A 22,577-nucleotide genomic window follows, 5' to 3' on the forward strand; every position below is an offset into this window, starting at 1 on the left:
GGGGGGGGGGGGTTGCCTGCCAGATGACTGCTCCGTCAGCCCTATAATAGGCTCCCCATCTGCTGTCTAGCGCACACAAAGGCAAAAAAAGTGTGTGTTTGGGAGCTCGCGCACACGCCTGCGAGTGTGTGTTTGGGGAGAGGTCCGCGTAACGCCTCGGGCTTTGTTTCACGTGAAAGGTAGATGCAAGAAAAACAACAGAGAAATGGACACAAACATGTCTTCTTTTTGGCTACTCCTCATAGACTGGTTGATTAAGATGTCACAAAAATAGATCAGTCGGACAAAGACAGCTGTGCATTTCTATAAAAGAAAGCTTTTATAATGGGGGTTCTGTTGAGAGGTTATGGACAGTTAATATCTTACCTGTTGTAGACAGCTTTCTTTTAGATTAGTTTAGATTGATGCCGTCTTAACACCACAGCGGGTCGTTCTTGTCCTGTTTTACAAACTTTCCACTGACGTCAGTTTTGCATTCCCTACAGCTCTGTGGTTAGCGGCAGCAGCTAGGTGTAGCACTTCGTACAGGAACAGCCGAGACCAGAGTCATTTTTAGACATCATCTATCAACATGACCTACTTTGGAATCGTTATTAGCTCAATGGTCTGAACCTTCGAGGAGCTGGATATTAATTGTTCGTTAACTTCCTGTCAGAAGATCTGAACGTGTCGTTAAGTCACTTGGATCTATTTTCTGTTATGAAGGAAGAGCTGCTAAAACTATTAAAAAGGAGCAAAAGGTTCCTGATTATTCAGTTCTTTGCGTTGGTTCCCGAACTTTTCAGCTTCCGACCCATAAAATAACAGTGACAAAGGTGTGTGACCCCATCTGTTGGCTGTTTAAACATCCAAAAATGCTGAAGACTCTATTAAATAAGAACATAATGACAACACAAACAGTCTGAACATTCATTATGCTATTTTTTAATCAATTTATGGACTTGTATTTCAAGTTTTTTAACGATTATGGTGCAAACGTAGCATAAAAACTAATTTTTTTTATTGTAAGTTGATATCTGGAGATTATCTAAGGACCCCTGCTTGGTGCTGAGTGACCCACACTGGGGTCCCGACCCCAACTTTGGGAATCATTGCTGTAGTCCATGAATACGTTAGCATGCACGTGTGCTGCTGCTCCTCCATGAGGCAGGTCGTCTTGTTTTCCACCTTCCTCCGTTCGGGGAGGAGGGGGAGGCGAAGGAGTGAAGGGGGTCTGTAAAACCAACAGCCCGAGAGGACAAAGGACCCCGGGGGTATTAAGTCATGGGTGAGTGGGCCCCTTTAGGGCCAGCAGCTGACCCTGTGGAGAGGCCTCTTGTTCCGGAGGGAAGGGGGCTCGTGTCCCGGGACCTCAGGCCGAGCTGACAGCACGCCCGACGTATACATCGACTCGGGCGGCGGCGTCACCTTGAACCGCCTGCGTAGAACTGACCGCCAACTCCGCCCAGGGACCAAAATAAAAACATGAAATCAGAGCTGGATTTTCATTTTTTTTCAGGAAACCAGGAAAAAAAAAAATCAGCTTTTGGCAGAAAGTCAGGACGTCGCTGTAAGCCTGCTGCGAGCATGTCAGAAATCTTTATTATGACCTCTGTAGCAATTTGAGGCCTGGCAGCGGAAGAAAGGAAAACAGGACAGTCGAAACGCCACAGAAGCGATGCGATAAATTCATTTTATTTTTCCAAATTAAGTACAGGGTTACAGGACTTTTCTATCACGCCTCAGTGATGACTTCAACTGAAAATGCCGCGGTTCTCGAGCATCGATTCATTAATAACTACTGTAGTACGGTAGCTGTGACTAACCCGCTCAATTCCCTTCGAACCTACGGCGTTACATGGCCGAGTGTGGTGAACACAGAAACGCAGCAAATGGAATGTACAAACACACATCAACCCGACAAACAGAACGCAGATATATACAGATTAGACACACCTCGGACGCCAGGTTCAACTAGAAACAAACGCAGACGGTAATCCGCGCTGTGCTGAACTCCCCTGATTCCCTTCTTATTCTCACTCATACTCTTACTGCGGGACAATCCAGATCAATGCAGGATGAGTGTTTGTAGCCGTAGTGCAGATTATAGAAAGTGTCGTGAATCAGGCTCCGAACATGGAAGACAGTGCAACGCGTTTCCTCTTCAGCTACACCCAAAGTTGCGCGTATTTACAGCGTTTTTCGTCAAAACGAAGTAGGGGGATGAAGGTGGTTGGTTAAAGTCATAGCTCAGATCTTTTTTAGTGGAGTTTAATTAATATAGATAGTAGGGTAATAGGATTAATAGGAACAAATCCTTGTTCTCCGTACACCTGTGGACATTTTGTGGACAAAACGAAAGAATGGCTTTGGTTTTAAAACGAGGACATCAGGAGCTCCACGCAGCGTCATCACGCTGTGAACGAACTTCAGATACGATGCTCTTATTTCCTGTGTTTAACAGCTGACAGCTGAAGGTAAAACAGCCGCCATGACGCGTCACGGAGACATTTAATCCACGGCTTGAAAACTCTCTGCGGCGTGCCTTCATTTTGTCTGGTTTTTATCAAAATGATGGGCTTTTTATTACATATATATAAAAAAGTGCAATGAAATCACAGGCCGTCATGTCTTATTATGTTTTAGTTAAGCTTAAAATTACACCAGAATCCATAATTTAAATTTAAAATGAAAAAGGAAGCAACATTCAGGTGATGATTGCTCCTTTTCTTTTATTCTTTTGGTTAAAAACCTGCCTACATTATGATAGTTTGCAACTCCTTGTGTCCAGAAAGTTCTTCAAATGGAAAACAACAGGCCAGATGGTCGTCCAACCCGAGCAGATAGCAGGTAAGATATTCATTTTTCATTAAAAAAAAAACACTTTTAAAAGGTCTGAACTATTACTTTAAGTGAATGTCAGCAGTATATAAGGAGACGCCGGCTGCTGCAGTCGTATCGTGGTTTACTCATCCGTCGAATAAGTCTTATTGCAAGGTTTTTACAGGTCCGCAGCCGATCCAGGACGGGAAACATTAAGCAGCGCTGATAACATGGAGAAATAATAAATCCATCTAGAACACAAACACAAATGAGAGCTACATCGAGAATCAAAACAAACGTCGAAAATGAGTAAAAAGTGCAATTTGTCTGTGATTAGAGGTCGGAGATGGTGTCCTGCTATCTAATAGCAAAAAACAAACATTTGATGTAAAGAGGGGTCAAAACAACTAGCTACATGTTACAAGATCAAACAAAGAACTACGACATATTATTTTCTAGATCTTGTCTGATCCGGAGAAAAAAAAAGAAGTTAAATTAGAGGCGGTGTGTTTTTTTTTTTTTACTTTTAACTTGGAGGTGTGAAACTGAATAGGAGCCCAATCCTGATTTCGAAAGAGAAAAGACAATAAAAACTCTTCAATAGTTCTTCTTTTTTAAAGAAATAAATAAATTAGTAGACATTAAATAAATTAAAAAAAATCTACAGCCTTTATATAAAAATCTAAATCCTTCTCAGCCAAATGCTTGACGTTTGTGATCTTAAAACGTTAAAAAACAAAATTAAGATTTCTTTTAGAAAATAAAATGCTTGGAGCAAGTGTGAGTTTTCAGGCTGGTTTGTCAGTAAAGTTAAACAAAAACAAGTCGTGGCGTCCAATTTATATTAAAATCTAAGCTTTAGATATGTCAGAAAATAAATAGAACAATCAGGAACAAACATTAAAACGGTACCCTTCCACGTCTGAGGTTCTTTCACATCTTCATCGCGATGAAGTACATTCATACCGACTCGGAGCGGAAACGCCGGGTTGTTCAAAACGGAAACCATCGCAAGTGCTATCCAGTTTATGCTCACTTCAAACGAAAAAAAACAAACAACCTGCTGCTTCGTTCTCAGCAGCAAATTCAACTCAGTAGTGCAATACTGACAGCGCCTTTTCTTCGTGCTCTGAAACTTCACGTCGCCATGGAAACGGCGTCTGCACGCCGCCCGAAACCACGTGGCTGCCTTTTTTATTCCGCTCAATAAAAACGTCGACTCGTGTTATATTCGTTACTGGCTGAGACTCGTTTTAAAACTCGTAGTGTGCTTCCAAATGCTGGACGGGGCAGCTTAGCGAAACGAGCTGGAGGAGATATACGAGTAGCGTTACGTTATAAAATGTCTTTTTAAACAATATATTAAAAATATAAAACTCAGAAGCAACGCGCTCTGCTTGGACGGACTACTTGAGAGCTTGACCTACAGATGTGGTGAAAACAGTACCAGCAGCCACGCCTGGGTGGACGGTGTCCTCGGCGCGTTTCTGCTTCTCTGGATTGTCTCTTATTGGACTCAGGGGGAGGGGGAGGGTTGTAGTCGTCGGACGGGTGTAGTGCTGCTTCCAGGGGACGGCTTTAGAGGACGAGAGCCCTTGAGGTAGAGCCGGACGCCGGGTAGGGGTTCAGGTACTGACGGGCCTGTTCCGTCATGATCCGCTGGTCCTCGGTCTTCCCGTAAACCACTGCCTCCCACTCGCTCACCTGCAGAGAAAAGGGATTTTAATGATGGCCGCCACAGCTAATCTACCTTATCAAACACAAAAATGGTTAAAAGTGGTAGTAGCTGAGAGTGATGGATAAAGAGCCTAAACTTGTTTGTTTTTTTAACCTGAAACCTGGAAAATCCTGCTGAATTTGTGTGTTTTATGTTCAGTTTGAACGTACCTGAGCGTGGGCGGCTTTCGGTGCTTTGACTGAGGAGGAAACCTTAGCCAGACGAGGGCTAGCGAGGCGGCGAGGAAGACTATGCACTCCTGAGGGGGACTCGTCTTCCTCAGAAGCTAAAGGCTGCCCACCCTCCTCTTGCTCGGCGATCGGGAGGATCAGCGAGGAAGCGCTCGTCAGGAGACTCTCCTCTAAAATCTGCAACATGACAGCAGGTCAACAATGGAGCTTACAACAAAATAAACCTCTGACGATAATTTAGATCCTTTAAACCAAAGGTCTCCAACTCCCGGGCCGCGGACCGGTACCGGCCCGTGGGTCATTTGGTACCGGTCCGCACAGAAAGAATAATTAACTTACAGTATTTCCGTTTGTTTTTTATTTTTGGAGTCTGAACGACATTTATTTTGAAAACTGACAGGATTCTCTCCACTCTATCCGTCTCTGACTCCCTCTTGATCGGTCAGAACTCTTATCTAAAAACAAACCCACAAGCAGCAAAAAGAGTAAAAAACAAACGTCTCTGGAAGCCCTAGATGGGACCGTCTGGTTACTGAGAAACAGGCTCAGAGTTCCACTGATTCAGTTATGGTGAGTTGTATTCTTAGTGGTCTCTTATTTTGAAGGGCGTGTTTAAACACAGAGAACATCAGGGGGAGGAGAGGCTGTTATTCATGTTGATAACGCAGCTAACAAAGCTGCGAGGACACGTTGGATTTACGTTGGATTTACGTTTATTTTACGTTTATCGTATCATTTTATTTTGTTGTATTTATCCGCCACACCTTTAAAGGCCGGTCCGTGAAAATCCTGTCTGATAACGAACCGGTGCATGGAGCTGAAAAGGTGCTTTAAACTACTAACCTTGTCCTTCTTATACAAGTTATTTGATGAAACTAAAACCTTTTAAAGGCTAAAAAAATACTACGATTTCTTATGTGAACATAAAACAAAAACAGTTAAAAGTTTTTAAGTTTCTGCGAGTTTTGTCTTTGTGCAGCCTTAAAGTGATCAACCTTTGAATTTACGAGTACAAACACGGCTCGGTATCATCATTTCCTGCCGTTCTTTAGTTTTACAAGACAACGATCAAAGAATCTGAAAGACTAACCTGTGCATCGTTGAGCTGCTCCTGGAAGAGTTGGACGTCAGGATTGTCTTTGCCCCAGGGGTCTAACACCAGAGACTTGCGCACTTTTCTAGCTGGACCGTCCATCTAAATGTAAGAATCAAAGATTTAAAAAGAAAGAAAGAAGAAGCGCTAAACAAATTAGAGCAAAACCGGAGTGAAGCTCACGTTATGTCTCCACGCCCTGTGGTCCGACTGGAAGTCTGTTTTGTGGAAGATGTCTCTTCCGGTCTCCTGCTTCAGAACTTCTCGAATGTCCTCTTCTAGAAGAGCCAAAGGCTGCGGCTGCAAACCCCGGCAGGGTGGGCATAAACCCGAGCATTAAAATAAAAGTAATCAGCATTACAGTCCAGTGAACACACACAGATCTGACCACTCTACCTCCATCCTCAGCGGGCCGTGCATTTTCTCCTGGGCAGCCAGGGCGTTTTTAAATGGAGTCGGCGTCCTTGGAGTCAGGACCGCGGCGCTTTGACGAAACTTCGGGGTCCTGGAACTACACGGTTGTCGCCGTTACAGCAAATGTCCCCAAAAGTACGGCGTTTTCTTGCTTACTTGTGACTTATTTACCCATCATTCTCTTTCTGGTGCTTGGGCGTGGCTTCTCTGTGGAGAGGCGTGTTCAGGAGGCACCTCTGACCACACACGGGGGTGGAGGTCAGGGTGGGGTCATCCAGACTCAGGTGCTCTGTTCCTGATATGTTGCAGAACTGAAGAAAAAGAAAAAAAAAAGTGATACAACATCTGAGCAGCTGTGAGAGGAAGTATTACTGGGCAGGTGTGTAAAATGGAAGAAAAACTTTATGTACCTGTGAAGGTGTGAACGGCTGTGACTTTGTGGGCGTTTTCTTGGGGGAGATATTTTCCAAGAAGGAGGAGCAAGTCTTGTCACACAGAGGCTCCGCCCTGTCTCGTCTCCTCTTCCTCCCAGCGGTCGCCTGGGCCGGTTTGGACGAGCCGGCGCCTATCTGCGAGGCGACATCTCCCAAGCCAAAAGGGGCGGCGGCGGCGAAACCCATCGAGCTGTAAACGGTTTTCTCCTGCAGGAGGCTGGTGAAGCCGGCCTGGTTGCGCCTGGGCGACGGCGCGATGTTCGACAAATCAAAAGCGGCCACGTTGTTCCACGCCGCAGGATCCTGTCGAGCAAAAGTCATCAACGGTTAAGTCAGACTAAACCACCTCTGGATACTTTCTGCTATTTTAGGCATTCGTAGATCAAAACCTTCGGCTTGTTCGGGAATACTGTGACTTTTAGCACTTTTTGACTCATTTAACTTTATTTACAAAAATCGTCCCCGTAGAAACACACCGAGATGTCTTCCAAAACATTTTCTCTTTTAACTTTACTTCAGCAAACTTCTTCTGTTTTTTGTCTTCTTATGCTGCTTTAAGCTTTCAGCTTGTGTTTTGTTAATTTTAGGTTTTAGCTAAGGTTTTGCTACATTTAGCATTTAATTTCTACCTAGATCTAATCAAGATGGCAGCATAAATACAAATTAGGATACAGAAGATAACAAAAGACAACATAACAAACAAATATAAACAGAATAAAAATCGACCATAGCTACTGTTATGTTGTCTTATTTTAGCTTTTATCTATGGTTCTGAGCTTTGAGCTATAGTTTTGCAGCTACTAATTTGCTCATTTTAGCTCCTGTTCTGCTTGTTTGCACAACAAATTTCAGCGCAGTCCTTCAGCGCTCCGCATTCACACGAAAAATGCTTATTTTTCTGGTTTCAGGGTCGTTTTTTCCTCTGTTGCTCACCGACTCAATTAGCTCCATAGTTTCTGCGAACTCCGGGATGGTCTGCAGGCTGCAGAGCACGGCGCTGGCCTCCACAGACAGGAACTTGCTGGGGGAGACGGGAAGCTGTGCCGGAGGCCCCGCCGGGACCTCAGGACCCCTCCAGGGTCCCCTCTCCACTGGCTCCTCCAGGCTGCTGCCACTGCTGCCTGACCAGGCTGGGTACGAATCTGCAGAATTCACACTCTGGGGGACAGCAGAGAGGGAAAAAAACGGCGTCAGATGAGGCAGACCGGAGTCTGACTCAGGCAAATGGCTCAGAGGGAAATCACTGAACAATGTGGGGAATATCTGAATTCAGTGTTGATGCCAGGAGAGACAGAACACAGCTTCTCGATGTATGGAGGCATGGTGGAGCGGTAAGGACTACAGGGAGGGCTACTGCAGGATGTGAGGTGACTACAAAGCAGTTTCAGGCCAATCTGAGTGAGCAGCGAGATGAAGAATGGAGTTACTATAGCAACACTACAGCAAATCAGGCAGGCTAGAGGCATGAATGTGTGCCATACTTGTTTTCACGAGTATACACTGCAAAAAGCACATTAATCATGAAATCAGACAAAGCAAATGAGCAGAAATTCATCCTACTTGTTATTTCTTACTGCTCAGTCATTTATTATAGTGTTTTAGACTAAAATGAACCTTTTTACAGTGTATGCAGGCTCCAAACACACGCACGCTAAGCTAACTAAGGCTGCTAACACACACTCGGAGTGTGTTCTTACACAGGAACCTCTGCACTGCACTTGTCGCTGGACTTCTCTTTCTGCTGACATAAGCAGCAGCTCAAGCTCCTTAATTCTTTGCTCCCTGTCGGGATCATCCAGGCAGGACAGCTGGAATAAATACAAACGTCAGGGAGGAGGGAGGTCGGAGGGACGAAGTGTGGAGAGTTGAGAAAAATCAGGGAAAGGAGACAAAACAAACACAAATTTACACACATCTATTATTTGATGTTAGCTGAAAACAACAGGACAGACAGGTTCTTGATTTGCTTGATTTGTCCAAAGTTAGCAATCACAAATATCACGGTAAAGATCGGAAAATTTTCCCGGAACTGGCATGCACGGAAAACTCAAACGCAAAGACTCACCGATATGAAGCCAGAACTGTAGGGGATGCCGTCCAGCATGTGTCCACCGGTCGGCTCGTATGGGAAACTAGCCATCTGCAACGCACAGCATCGACTCAGAAAGGAGCACAAATGACAGATTTTAATGGGAAATGGATGAAAACGGACCTGGTTGGGTCCCGCCACAGGCAGAGGACTGTGGTCACAGTGCTGGGATTCGGTCGGAGTCGGAGGACAGGTTTTACTGTGACGCCTCTTGACACCGGCGGCGGTGGCGGAGGTAAGCGCCTTGAAGCCATCTTGCAGGTAACCTTCGTGCTCCACTTTTCTCCTCATGGTGGAGTTCCAGTGGTTCTTGATGGAGTTGTCCGTCCTGTTCATGGGAGGAAGGATAACTGTGAACATCACGCCGAGCGAAAGCGAAACAGCGCCTGGCGCTGACAGATTACCGTCCAGGAAGAAGCTTGGAGATCTCTGCCCAGCGGTTGCCGAGCCGTTTGTGAGCTTCGTAGATGATCCGATCCTCCTCCTGAGTCCATGAAGACTTCTTCACCTCCGGGTTCAGGTGGTTGTGCCACCGCTCCCGGCACTGCTTCCCAATCCGCCCCTGGAGGTGCTTCGCGATCACGGACCACCGCTTGGGGCCATACTTGTGCACCAGGTCGATCACCTGCACAAACACAGAACCGCGCGAGTGTTTCAGTTGTTATAATCTTACCTGCGAAGCCAGAGAATTACAAAAGACGGCACAAATCTAATGCTTCAAAGAAAACCTTAAATGTGGCAGGAACAGAGCTTGTTTTTGGCTTCTTGTGTCCGTTGAAGTCATTGCTGGCAGGTGAAGCTGTTACTAAAATCAGAGCCAAAGTCTTGATGGAACAAGACGCCATTCGTGACATTATTTAGCAAGAACGATCTATTTAAGGAATGCATCTGAGAACTAAAATAACAGAGCTCCTCTGTGACTCAGAAAGGGCAGGGTGCTACACTAACAGCTCTGGAAAGTCTGTGTTTCTTAAAGATGATGTAATCAAGTTTTTACTTTACACACACACACATAAAAAAACGGTTTTCCTGGGAGTAAAAGATACTTTGCATATTGTGATACATGTGTGTGTATCATTTTCCTCTTTCGTCATGTCCTTATGAACGGAAACTCCCAGCTCCACTTACCTTCTGATCCTCCTCTTTTGTCCAGGGTCCTTTCACCAGCTCTGGATTGAGCACCTTCTGCCAGCGGTGCTGACACTGACCATCTGTCCTCCCCTGTGACCAGAAAAACACGCAACGCCTCGTCACAACCCACCCTGACTCCTGACCGCTGCAAAGAACTGCATCTTTCCAGTCCGGGTGACTTTTTCGCAACTTATAGAGCTGAAAAAGCTGGACCATTAAGTCACGAATAGTTTCTAGCTGATTCGAAGGGAATGATTATATGTATATGTTAAGTACTCACAGGGAAAAGGTTAGCTATGAGTTTCCAGGATTCAGTTCCATGTTGCTCCACAAGCTTTTTCAGCTTTTCATCCTTAAAAATGTGGAGAAAATGGACATGTTCAGACTGTACTCCTTCTTTGTGCAACTGATCAAATTAAGGTGTGATTATTATAACTCCAGGTTGTAATTAGACCCTCATGTGCGTCTGTGATGGGCTCACCTCGTCTCGCGACCACTTCACTTTGCACAGCGTCTTTTTGTCTTTGCCGTTCTCTTTACTCTCTGGATCCGTGGAGTGCAGCTCTTCGTCCTCGTCGGTGCTAAAGAAAAAAAAACACACGAGCAAAAGTGCAGAAAGCAACATTTTATTAACGGAAATGGTTTCGTTAATCGATTTTCTTTGTAGTGTTGCCGTCAACGTCTTAAGCGTTCTTCCTTGAAAGCTAAAAAAGTATATCTCGTTTAAACTTTATTTAACGGAAACCTGTACGCTTGGAAAACACAAGTGTGAGTTCAATGAAAAAGTATGTGACACTGCAGAGGGAACAAGCTTGGCTTTTCAAGAGTTGGTGCTGCGCTGCGGACCTTTACAATCACATAAACAAACATCCAAAAGCAGTTCTTTTCCTCCGAGCGTGGATGAAAGGTGTTCTTCAGTGCAGAGACTTGAGTCAATACGCAGTGAAAGAAAAAAAAAAGAAATGTGACTGAATCGGGGCCTCCGGCTGAACAGGAAGTAGAGGTGCAAGGTGGAGCGGGGGCCATCTCACATCAACGGGAGCCTTTCAGTGGCGGAGGTGCGAGGTGAGGGGGTGTGCCTCTGTCGACAAGGTGGAGGTGTGCTGAGAAGAAAGCACGAAGCCCTAACGACCTAACTGTTCAAAAACATTAATTTATTAATAAAACCATACGTGCATAACCTCCTGGTGTTTACGTTAGCATATTTTAATTTTAGATATATCCTGAAAACAACACTAATTACAAGAAAAAAACAATTCCATCACACCACTGCTACTACAACACGTTATTATCAAAAACCAAAAGACTAAAAATAAACAAATATGTAAATAAAATAAATCACAATGAGCTATCAGGGGTAGAAATAGAATGTCAAGAGTTAATAAAACTTGAAATAACACACAATAAAAGCTGTCAAACACCATATTACTATTATTATTTTTGACTTAAACATGTTATAATCATTACTAATTAAGCTGCAACAACAAAAAAAAATCATTGTATGTTTTATTTCACAGTTATTTGGTCTATAAAGTCCCAAATTAGAACACAGTTTGACATGATCATTAAAAATGTGAACATCTTTCAATCAGCAAAACAGCTGGAATTGAATATAACTGAACATCAAATTGAACAATAAACAAGTTTATCTTATTACTTGTTCATCTGACTGGTTGAAATGTGTGTGTGGTTTGATAACATTTAAAATAAGATGTTTAAATATGTTTCTGAGACCTTAATTTTAATCCAAGAAAAGAGGAAACAAGGTGTAATGAATAACTAGAATACATGTTTTATTAAATGTTACTGTTTCGTTTCACTGTATATGAAAAAGCGTTTTAGCAGTAAATAGGGTCAATTTGTTGCAGTATATCTGTAAAAATCTGCATTTTGCTGTTTGATTATGCTTCAGAGTGCCTGTTTTTATACTAATGTTGCACAATTAGTTTATAGTCCTAATACAACCTATACAACCTGTTTTGTTTTAAAGTGTGCATTTTAAGCTAAAATGTTACCCAGATAATGATAATTAGTGTGCTATAAACTACCTTTATGGCTCCTTGCAGGTGCACGCATAATATACATTAAACCCAAAATATATCTCAAGATGTTGCTTTTATAAGTTTGTGAAGGCGCAGGGTAGCAAGCAGATCAAATGACAAGCGAGCTGTGACATATAGGCTTTATTATTATTATCATTAATGGCTCCTACCTGCGTGTTTTCACGTTGTCCATAACAGCAAGCGATGGAAATATTGGATCTCAAAGACGAACCTGTGTTTGGCAGCTTTGTAGAGTCCCACATTAATAGATATCTATCCATGGAAATCGTTGTCAGCCATTCGTTGTCCGGCTAGCCAGCGAGCTAACTGAACGCCACGGCTCCCTGCATCACTCTCCCCGGCTAAAAGTCATCTTCAGCCGCGGTAACACCTCCATAAACCCGCGTCACGGTGTCCTCTCTGCGTAACTCGGCGTTATAACATAAACAGCTGAAATTCAGATAAAAAGGAAACGTATATTGGTTCTGTGATGTTTCTTCTCTTCAGCACTTCTGGACGGCGTTATGATTTTTTTCTTATATTTTTTTTATTTTATTTGTCCATCCCGCCGATTCTCGCGCCCAGCCCTCTGCGCAGGCGGCCTCACCGCTGATTGGTCAGAATTGGGGCTTCATTAAAAAAAAAAGAGGAGAAGTCAGTGCTCGAAACCGATTGGTCGAAACGGGAGGCGCAGGTCCGCGACTCATGGGTCGAATCGTCCGCGAGCTCTCCGTTCATTGGGTGAGAGTTTGAGAAGGCGGGCATTACAAAATGCACAACTGTACAGTGGAGCTCTGCAGCTGAATGGATCTTTTCATCAGGGCTGTGGCTTGAAAAAATGATGCAGGAACTTTTTTTTAATGCAATATTTTATCTACAAATTAGAACATACACAGTATGTGGAGCCACGTGACTACACACCCACAAAGTCATGAATCATAACTACATAATATGACGCTTCTGTGGCTCCTTAAAGTAAACAATTAACAATGGAGTTTCAAACGGTTACACTATGTTTGTGACATATTTAATAAAATGAGGCTAATGTTTGAACTTTATAGCATCAAATAAACAGACGCTGTAAATTCCTTCCGCTCTGGTAGCGCTGAAAACTGTGTTTTGCTGCCATCTTGTGGGCATTTCCCGCATTATTTTCCCATAAGAAGTGTTTTATTTTGTAATGAAACATCCGATCCTAATATTTCTATAGACGCCATCATGAAAATGTCTCCCCCCAAAAATAAAAACAATATGTAGATGTTACATATTAGACAAGAAGAACATGATTTACACGAAATATAACATTTTATTTCAAATTGTTGTATTTCCTAGAAGTGTCCGGAAACACTTAATTGTCGGCAAAAATAAAAGTCCGACTCACTTCCTTGGTACGTCGCAAAATCATGAGGAAAATATAAAAAAAAACTCGAGATATTTTCGTGCAGTAGAGCTAAATAAAATCTCTGCAACATACAACGACGTGTTAATTTCCAAAATAAGATATAAAGTGAAGACTCAATTGCCTTTTAGGTTTTGCTTTGAAAATCCGAACCGGAAGCGCGGCCGCAGCCGTTATGCAGTTCGGTAGCAGCAGCGCTCGTGGGCAGTGCGCGGTCCCGTGACGAATATCTTTGCAACTTTCCGCGGCCAGGAAAGAGAGACGGAGAGGGAGAGGCTGGGTTTTCCTTGCTTCTCTCTTCTCGTCGGGCGTTTCGCGGGCGACCAGAGAATCAATCCTGTTGGCTTAGGCGGACTTCTATGGACCGGGTCTAACCGGAAAAACATGCTATCGAGCGAAAACTCCGACTGGACTTCAGAAAACAGACGGACAAGCATCGAAATACTGTAAGGTACGTGATGTCCACGTCCAACGGCTGCTCTGTTCTGGGTTTTTGGAGGACGTTTCGTCTGTTAATGTTTGGCTTTGTCGTTTTAACTTCCTAATATGTCACAACAGCAGCATTTCCTTCAGGAAGAAAGTGAAGGAGTGTTTAAAGTAGCTAACTTGTGTGAAAGCCGTCCAGTTATTTAGCTAGCCCGTCATTTTGTGTATACACCATGTTGTTTTATTTTTTACTATTTGGGTGCCTGTTAAACCCCTCATTTTGTGCTCGTTTTTATTTTGTGTGTGGTCAGCTCCTCCCTACTCCTTCTCAGATTTTCCCTCCCCTGTTCATGCCTGGAGAAACTTTTCTTTTTTTGTTTCCTGTAATACACGTGATCCGTGTTTGGATTATTAAAGACGTGGCTGTGTGTTTCAGCACGACATGGAAGCAAATTTTCTTCATGTTTGCTGCTGTCATTTACAATTCAAATGTGCAGCAACGTGGGAAATGCTGCCCTTTTATAAAAAGATTCATTTATAGCCCCTTCTCTGTTGTTATTTTTCTCTTTGCAGCAACTTTAAGGAGTCCACTTTTCACCTGATGTTAACTAGTGATGGTCTAGTCAGTGGTTCCCAAACTTTGTCTTTTATGACTCAAAACATAAGAGTTTAGGAGACTTGTGACCCCAATTTTTGCTTGTTGAGGTCAAATAAATCAGAGTGAAGTCATACAGACAGCTTTAACATCCATTTAGCTTTAGTTTTCACCATTTTTACATGTAAAAAGACCCGCCACTTGTTGTGTACCAGCTCAAAACTGGGTCCCGGCAACAATTTTAGGAACAAATTATGTTTTGTAAACAACACCAGCTTCCGCACTTCCACACAAAAAATCTCTATTTCAGATCTGTGGGAATAAAACAGTGATTATAATGCTCATATGAACAACAAAAATACCAATACAGACCTTCAAAATCCAAGGTAAATCCATCATATATAGTTTGGAAAAGCTAGAGCAAAGCCTTTAAATGCCTTTCCTTTATTTTCTTTACTTCTCATAACGGATTTCAGGGGATGAAGTTGTATTTAACAGAGTGCTTTTTAGGATTTGTGGTAATTGTGGGGGTGTAGTATAAAAAAAGAATGCCTCAAGCAATATTTATTAGTACCAAAAGTACTATACGTTAAAAAAACGCATCTGTATGAGAGTGAAACATCCTCAGTGTAGTAAAACTGGATAAAAATGGACATGAAATCATTCTTACATTCTAATTATACCAAGCCTGACTGAGACGCCAACACTCAAACATGTTTTGTGGAAGTAAAATTTAAAATTTACAATATGATTCAGTCGTGACGGTAGTTCCAGTGGCTCTCTGGTGTTACACTTTAACGACGCAGAAGCCACTGCAGGCGGGCCGAAGTTAAAAAGAAGTTAAAATGTTACACATAAAGCGGAGGAGTGGCAACGATTCACTCCAATAAAGGTCACCCGGCTATCTGAGAGCCGTCGTATCCCCGGAGCCAATCGTCGGCGCTCGGCTCGGACCTGATTTCAGGAGGAAGTCGTCCGAGCACCGTCTGGACCCCCAGGTCGGCTCAGAGTGGGGGAGGTCGTCGGCGTGCGTCAGGGTTAACAGAGTTCACGCTTCTCCAGCTGCACTTCCTCATCCAGAGGTCTGCCTCCGTCGTGTTTTAATTAGACGCCAACAAGACAGCGGTATTAATAGCTATTCAGGCGTCACCTCAGATGTGACTTTTGTCTTTTTTAACTGTCCGAACACATCTAAACACAAAGAGAGCAGATTCCTGTCTGTGTATTCCCTCAAATACACCATTTCCTTAGTTACCAATCATATCAGTTGTTGTATTATATTATTTCTGGTTGTTTTGGACTAAATGTTTTTGGTTAAGCTCCCAACAGGTTCTGGAGTGTTTTTCCCCTCAAAACTCCTCGGCGTTTCAAGTTCGCCGCACCGTTTCTGTGAAGACACATGCCCGACTGAGCCTTCAAGTCAGATTTCCCACCCCGCTGTCACTTTGTTCCGCTTTGCTTCCTGCTCAGATGCCTTGGCGTGCGTATTGCAAAACCTACTTACATGCAAAAAAAAAAAAAATGAAAAGAAAAGTCAACATCTTCACAAATATTTGCTGGCGAGATTGTTTGAGCTGAGCAGGAAGATAGCTCTATCTGATCCTGTCAGCACAAGTTGGTTCACGCTGTGTAGAGAAGAGCAGACTTATGGGAATGTGGTTAACGCCAATCTAGTTCCTTTTTTTTTCGTTCTGCTCGGCCAGATTAGCTTTCAGTCCCTGTAATGAATAAAACCGTGGGTGCGGTGATCGTCGGCATTCCACCTGTAGGAGTACCAGTATCCACTCGAGGTGTAAGCGACACGAGTTGATGTGTTGGGGTTTTTTTTTATGGCTTTTAGTCGCCCCTTTCGACAGAAATATTTCTGGAATGTTAAAAAGCGAGTCCGACCCATCGGCGTTCGCAGCCGTTTCGCCGTGAAAACAAAAGCAGATGCGGGACGACTCGGGGAGGTGCCCTCGTCTTTCGGTTTTCCATCCGCAGCTGCAGAAAGTTCCCATTTTTATCCCTAACTTTACATCTGGATGGCTGCTCGGACAGAAATCCTGGCATTTAAAAAGAAAACATTCAAAGTAGCTCTTAGATAGCCATTCCACCGAATTACATAAAAATGTAAATATCTCTTTCTTTTACAGCCTAAGAGGCACGGCAGCTTTAAAGAACTGTTCCCAGTTTGTCTTCATGAATGAAACTAAAAATGAAACCACAACAAAGTTAGAGAGAGCGAGAGAGACCGTGAAGATCTTCTGACTGCGCTCTCGTGTTTTCTTCCCCCAACGTGAGCAGAATGACATCCACCTTCAGGATGCATCCAGAATCAATATGGATTCTGAGAAAGGGCGACACAAAGGGCTTTTTCAGCGTGCTCCCTGCGGACGGCGGAGAGATTTTAGCTGCTAAACAAACAGGGCTGACCTCACGCCGATCTGACAATGGGGAGAGTCAGAGCTGCAGACAAAGGGCCTTGTTGGAGATCAGACGTTATATAACTCCAAATGAAGGATATGCTTCTCCGTGGGACGTTCTCATGGATCCCACAGGGCTTAACATTTACAGTACGCTTAATATTTAACAATTAAGTTGGAGGTGAGGCTCTGTTTTGCAACAAACACCTGTCATTAGTCGGCTTTTGTTGCTCTTAAACAGCAGATGGAGCTTAATGCACTACATTTCCTTTCAGGTAACACCAGGTTCGGGTTTTTAAGGAGAATCTTTGCTGTGTGTGTTTATATTTCAGAGTGGGTGTAAACTACTCCCACTACTCACACAGCGCAGAGCACCTCCAAGGCAAACAAAACAAACAACAGAAATGAGGACATGATATTCATGCTCACAGGAAGGAGTGAGTAACCTGTTTGCCCAGTTGAACCGACCAGCCCGCCCGCGCACCGTGCAGCTCGACGGCCCACCTGTTGCTGCCGCTGTAATAACATAACTTTTCTTTCCGAGGAAAGCAAAAAGGCTTTAGACGGGTGCTGAAGCTTTCCGTTTTGTTTTCTGAAGAAGGCTCCGTAACGTTGCATCCCAAAGAGCAAAAACAACGCTTTTCTTCTCGGCGAAACGCCAACGGTCTTCGGGGAATCCTCCCCCTCAGATTACCATCACTTGCAACAAATGTGGTCGTGTTGATGCTGAATAAAACCAGAACGTTCTCAATTGAAAGCTGAATGTTTCAGTGTCTCCTGCTGCAGTGTTTACAGGAAAAACCCCGAGCCTGGCCGGCAAGCAAAATTAAAGTTTTAATAATGCGTAAAATAAACAAAAGTAGCAGCTTTACTCTGAACTGATCAGCCTTAATACCCAGAAAGAGACAGATATGTGGGTACAGTCTTGTTATCATTAACACTCAGGTCTATAAACATAAATAACTGACTTGTATTTAATAAAAACATGCGTAAAAAGGTCATTCTAATGTCAAAAACGGGTAAATAATTTGGTGGTTTTCGTGTTGTAGTCTGATCCGTGTGTGCTACAGAAAGCCCCGCTGGCTGCAGTGAAATGTAAAATGTTGAGCAGGACGAAGTGGCTCATGTGGGACACGTGTGGGACAGTGACTCGGTGCACGGTTTCACTTCCTGATCAACGAAGCGTCTATTCTCTTTTTTTTTTTTTCGGTGTTTTACAGCAGCGGCCCAGCATGACGATCGGCCCGCAGTGCACTTGAAGCCCTGTCCTGGAGCGCTCGTTGCCGTGCGACTCAACGCGCCGACGGCCGACGGATCCCAAGATGGAGGAGGAACCCAGCCTCCCCGAAGTCAGCATACCCAGCCACGATGAGCAGAGGGACAAGAAGAAGCGTTACACGGTGGGCGCGCGTGCACCTGTTTAACGTTTGCGCCGCAGTAAAAACGTTGAACGGGTTGTTGTTGTAATCGTTCTTGTCGCTTCTTTTTTTTGCCCAGGTTTACAAGGTGATCGTGTCTGTTGAGCAACAGGAATGGTTCGTCTTCAGGCGGTATGCAGAGTTTGATAAACTCTACAACACAGTGAGTTGAGGGACAAGATCGTTTTTATTTCAAATTAAACAGACAACTTCAACGACTACAGCTCTGATAGATTTCCTGTCTGTGTCGTCCTTCATCACAGTTAAGAAAACAGTTTCCATCTATGAATTTGAAGATTCCTCCAAAGAGAATATTTGGGGACAATTTTGACCCAGGTGAGTGTGTGCGCCATGTGCCCCATCTTCATCACGTTTGATCCGTGTTTTGTTTACTCGTACGCATCTGTCCGTCAGACTTCCTCAGGCAAAGAAGAGCCGGCTTACACGAGTTCATAAAGCGGATCGTCTCACATCCTCAGCTTTGCAACCAGTAAGCGTACGCGCCCGGGCCGCAGGACCACATCTCCTTCAGAAATCTGAGTTTATCGAAGTGTAATTGAAATTCTTTTTTATCTTAAACAGTTCGGATGTAAAAAGCTTTCTTCTGATGGACAGACGGAAGCTTTCAGATCCCTCTGAGGATGAAGATGACAAAGTAGGTGGTTTTTATGATTTGTTTTTTTACTGCTGAATGCTTCGTGTGACTAAACCTCAACCAGCCTAATTATGATAACTTGTGTTATAAGTGCAGCAAATGTTGTTTCCCAGCTTGGTGGCTGATCATGTTTTTTTTTTCTGGTGTTTAACAGAATGGCTCTAACTCAAGAAACATTAACCTGGGTCCCTCTGGAAATCCACAGTAAGTTCCCTGTTTGTTTGTTTGTTTGTTTTAGTGCCTTGCTGTTTTGAAATGAAGTAGCCACAGACATTTTCTTCTTATTTATTTTTTTCCAGGGCCAAGCCTACAGACTTTGACTTTTTAAAAGTTATAGGAAAAGGGAGTTTTGGGAAGGTATGTAAATATTGTATTTTCTTTTTTTTGTTTTCTGTTGTGGTAGCAACAAGTTTTAGTTCTGCACGTCTCGGCCTTCTCGTGCAGGAAGTGAGAGTCTGACGGGGGGATTACTACGAGTTGCTTCTTTCACGCAGCGTTTGACAAGCCTCGCTTCTCTTACAGGTTTTTCTGGCGAAACACAAACACGATGGAAAGTGTTACGCAGTCAAGGTTTTACAAAAAAAGTTCATCGTCAACAGAAAAGAGGTAAACCCTTCTCAGCGAGGCGTGCGTCTGATTGTTCTCTTTTTAAAAAAATTGATTCTCCCTTCAGCAAAAACACATCATGGCGGAGCGTAACGTGCTGCTGAAGAATGTGAAACACCCCTTCCTGGTTGGGCTCCATTATTCCTTCCAGACCACAGACAAGTTGTACTTCGTCTTGGATTTCATCAATGGAGGAGAAGTGAGTTGTTTCTGTTTGCATAATGAGGTCACACATGAATGACTCTCAGGGCTCCGCTGTGAAATTAGGCAACACGGCTTCGGAATGCTAACCGACTTGGAATAGAACAACCTTGGAGCTGTGTTTGTGCTCGCTGACACATCTGCATGCGCGACATTCCTGCGGGGAAATGACAACGTCGCTCCGTGTTTAAAAACGGCTCCCCGTCGAGCGTGGCCGTTTTTTTTCTATTTTTAAAGCTGCCGTTTACAGCCTGCAACACAAATCCGATCCCTGTTAATATCTTCGAGTTGTTTGAATCCAAAGGTTTCAGTGTATCCACAAAACTCACCAGAACGTTTCCATTTCAGCTTTTCTTTCACCTTCAAAAAGAGCGGACCTTTCCAGAATCCAGAGCAAAGTTTTACATTGCTGAAATGGCGAGCGCACTGGGATATCTGCATTCGTTAAACATTGTTTACAGGTTTGTTGGCGACTGATCTGCTCATTAAATATTATATTATTTAAAATATCTCATTAAGAACAGTCAGACTCGCTTTACAGAAAGCATCGTTTTATTTAGTGATCTAAAATTCTGCTCACTGATTTTGTTTTTCTTTCCTCAGAGACTTGAAGCCAGAAAATATTCTGCTTGACCATGAGGTGAGCGTTTTATATTTGTGCCTGTTTTATCAAACTGAGTTAATATCCTCCTCCTGTATGGCATACGTCTCACTGGTCTCCAGTCTTCTTCGTGACCACGTTGTAATTTCCAGCCGGACAGAGTGCATGTGATTGGATTAGTCCTCACTAATGATTGTCCCGCTTAGAGAAAGTGAAGGAAATGTGAATGGGACTGACCGCAGCCAGCATTCCTGGCAACAATAGAAGCCTCAGTCCGCAGGGATAATGATCTGCTCGTGTGGCGCGTGGTCTCTTTAAAAACGTTTGTGTCCTCTCTTTGAAGGGACATATTGTCCTGACGGACTTTGGATTGTGCAAGGAAGGCATTTCCCTGTCAGATACCACCACTACGTTTTGTGGAACCCCTGAGGTACGACATGTTTGATAACTCCCTCGTCATTTAATGAGTTTTTCAGTCCAGTAGCTTCACACAGAAATCACACAAAGTTTTGCTCAACCAACATATTTATGAATTTTACAAGTCAGATTATATTCCCCTGTGTGAACTACTGGGGAATATAGAGTTTATTCTGTTATTTTAAGTAACATTATTTACATTATGCAGTACTTAGCTCCAGAGGTGCTGAGGAAGCAGGCTTATGATAACACCGTGGACTGGTGGTGTCTGGGGTCAGTGCTGTACGAAATGCTCTTCGGCTTGGTGAGTTTTTGGTCTTAAATAACTCTGACTTGACAATCTGTCTCTGGACCAAATCTCGAATGATGTTATATTTGTCACCGGTTCACATAGATACTTCTATTGTGTTTCTCACGTCTTAGCCGCCGTTTTACAGCAGGGATACGCATGAGATGTATGACAATATCCTCCACAAACCGCTGGCGAAGCGTCCCGGCGCGTCCAGCGCAGCCTGGTCTCTCCTCCAGGGCCTGTTGGAGAAAGACGGCATAAAAAGACTGGGTTCTCAGGATGACTTTGTAAGTTTTCCTGTCGCTACTCTGCGTTACTTTCAAGTTCTGGCTCCCCCTAGTGGCTTCCCACTGTGACTACAACAACATTGGTTCTAATAAACTGATTTTTACTATAAAATGTATTGCTTATTTTGACACAAAATCAACTTATGACCGAACCCATCTTTTATTTCAGAATGAGATTAGAGCGCACAGCTTCTTCTCTTCCATCATCTGGAATGATCTTGAACAGAAGAAGATCCCTCCCCCGTTTAAACCCAATGTGGTAAATACTTTCTTTTTTTTATTATATTATCTATAAAAACTGTATGAAGTTTTAGCTATGGTTAGCTATGTGCTTTAATACAATTAGCTAAGCACCTTAAAGTAGATAGAAACTGCTTTTCTGTTATCAGAGTCACCTTATATCTATTGTTTATTCATTTAAATCATCCTTTTATTCCTCTCCTATGTGTTGTTGCAGACTTCTTCCAGTGATATCTCAAACTTTGATCCTGAATTCACCGAGGAGTTGGTTCCCAACTCCATCTGCTGGACTCAGGAACGCTCCATCGTCACTGCCAGTGTTATGGAGGTCGACGACGCCTTCGTGGGTTTCTCCTACGCCCCGCCTTCTGATGACTCCTTCCTATGAGGCGTTCCCGGCGAGACCTTCAGAAGCCTTAACCATTGTAACATTCGTTGACTAAAGGGAAAAGTTTGACATTTTTCTTGTTCTATGATGCCAAAGCACCCAGCGGAGAATATCCTGCACTTAAAACGGATTTTCATTGGAAGAAAATCTTTATATTTTACCTATTTGTATTTATATAAATATCTATAACAGATGCTATATTTTAGAATTTTGCACCATCTGCTCTATCAATGTGATTTCAGGTCCTTTGTAAATGAGCCTTTAAAATGCCTTAAATGTGTCCCTGATATAAATCAATAAGCAGACATCTGAAAACTTGAAGAGTTCACTGGACTTGAAACAACAGAGTTTGACTGTCGGTTGGAATTGTTTGTCCATAAAAACAAAATAAACATCAACCAGTAAATATTTTCTAACCTGTATCTAGAGATTACTTGAGAGATCACCGAATAAAGCATTTTGGCTTATAGGTCATGTTTGGTTTTTATTATTATCATTATTATTCTGCACTTACCTTTCATTGATTGTTTTTACTTTTCTTTTGCCTTAACACACATTTATATAGGATTTCTATATATTTATATATGTGGAAATTCTATTTGTTTGTCTTCAACTGGCAGTAAAGTAGGTCTGCACACCTACGCAAATAAAACGAATAAAACCAAGCCTCACATTGTATATTTTTTATTTATTTTAAGTGAATATATAACATTTAAACGTTTTATTTTTCTGAG

At 43.1% G+C, this 22,577-nt stretch overlaps 2 protein-coding genes across 4 annotated transcripts; one reads left to right on the forward strand and one right to left on the reverse strand.

The window, feature by feature from the left end:
• Positions 1-3,271: 3,271 nt before the first annotated feature.
• Positions 3,272-12,504, reverse strand: mybl1 (v-myb avian myeloblastosis viral oncogene homolog-like 1). 2 transcript variants are annotated; one of them, XM_017406364.2, is made up of 16 exons: positions 12,084-12,504; positions 10,353-10,452; positions 10,152-10,223; positions 9,869-9,961; positions 9,145-9,365; positions 8,864-9,068; positions 8,717-8,791; positions 8,349-8,459; positions 7,585-7,809; positions 6,628-6,954; positions 6,389-6,528; positions 6,200-6,314; positions 5,987-6,103; positions 5,801-5,905; positions 4,690-4,887; positions 3,272-4,506 (listed from the first exon to the last, which is right to left on the reverse strand). In XM_017406364.2, exons 1-16 carry the CDS (start codon positions 12,104-12,106, stop codon positions 4,381-4,383), a joined length of 2,253 nt encoding a protein of 750 aa, XP_017261853.1. In that variant the 5' UTR covers positions 12,107-12,504; the 3' UTR covers positions 3,272-4,380. The 2 variants fall into 2 exon arrangements, with proteins under 2 accessions (XP_017261853.1, XP_017261854.1); XM_017406365.2 differs by lacking the exon at positions 8,349-8,459 and having other exon boundaries at positions 12,084-12,503.
• A 1,006-nt stretch (positions 12,505-13,510) lies between these two features.
• Positions 13,511-22,508, forward strand: sgk3 (serum/glucocorticoid regulated kinase family member 3). Of its 2 annotated transcripts, none has more exons than XM_037973169.1 (17): positions 13,511-13,758; positions 17,959-18,138; positions 18,236-18,319; positions 18,420-18,492; positions 18,571-18,646; positions 18,739-18,811; positions 18,966-19,015; positions 19,111-19,168; positions 19,334-19,417; positions 19,485-19,616; positions 19,967-20,079; positions 20,222-20,258; positions 20,563-20,649; positions 20,845-20,940; positions 21,060-21,215; positions 21,385-21,474; positions 21,673-22,508. In XM_037973169.1, the coding sequence occupies exons 2-17, from the start codon at positions 18,061-18,063 to the stop codon at positions 21,841-21,843; spliced, it is 1,458 nt and encodes a 485-aa protein (XP_037829097.1). In that variant the 5' UTR covers positions 13,511-13,758; positions 17,959-18,060; the 3' UTR covers positions 21,844-22,508. The 2 variants fall into 2 exon arrangements, with proteins under 2 accessions (XP_037829097.1, XP_017262232.1); XM_017406743.3 differs by having other exon boundaries at positions 13,512-13,763.
• The last annotated feature ends 69 nt before the right edge of the window (positions 22,509-22,577 follow it).

The sequence above is a fragment of the Kryptolebias marmoratus genome, linkage group LG21, assembly GCF_001649575.2.
Source record: "Kryptolebias marmoratus isolate JLee-2015 linkage group LG21, ASM164957v2, whole genome shotgun sequence".
NCBI classification, from domain to species: Eukaryota; Metazoa; Chordata; class Actinopteri; order Cyprinodontiformes; family Rivulidae; genus Kryptolebias; species Kryptolebias marmoratus.

Bases quoted from the DNA above. Each gene is read 5' to 3' on its own strand.
- mybl1 (XM_017406364.2), bottom strand. From the start codon at position 12,106: ATGGACAACGTGAAAACACGCAG. The intron at 8,792-8,863 runs GTCCGTTTTCAT...TGTGCGTTGCAG, and splicing joins CTGTGGCGGGACCCAACCAG to ATGGCTAGTTTCCCATACGA. The intron at 6,529-6,627 runs GTACATAAAGTT...CTTTTTCTTCAG, and splicing joins AGCCGTTCACACCTTCACAG to TTCTGCAACATATCAGGAAC.
- sgk3 (XM_037973169.1), top strand. From the start codon at position 18,061: ATGGAGGAGGAACCCAGCCTCCCCGAAGTCAGCATACCCAGCCACGAT. The intron at 19,617-19,966 runs GTGAGTTGTTTC...TTTCCATTTCAG, and splicing joins ATTTCATCAATGGAGGAGAA to CTTTTCTTTCACCTTCAAAA. The intron at 21,475-21,672 runs GTAAATACTTTC...GTGTTGTTGCAG, and splicing joins CCCCGTTTAAACCCAATGTG to ACTTCTTCCAGTGATATCTC.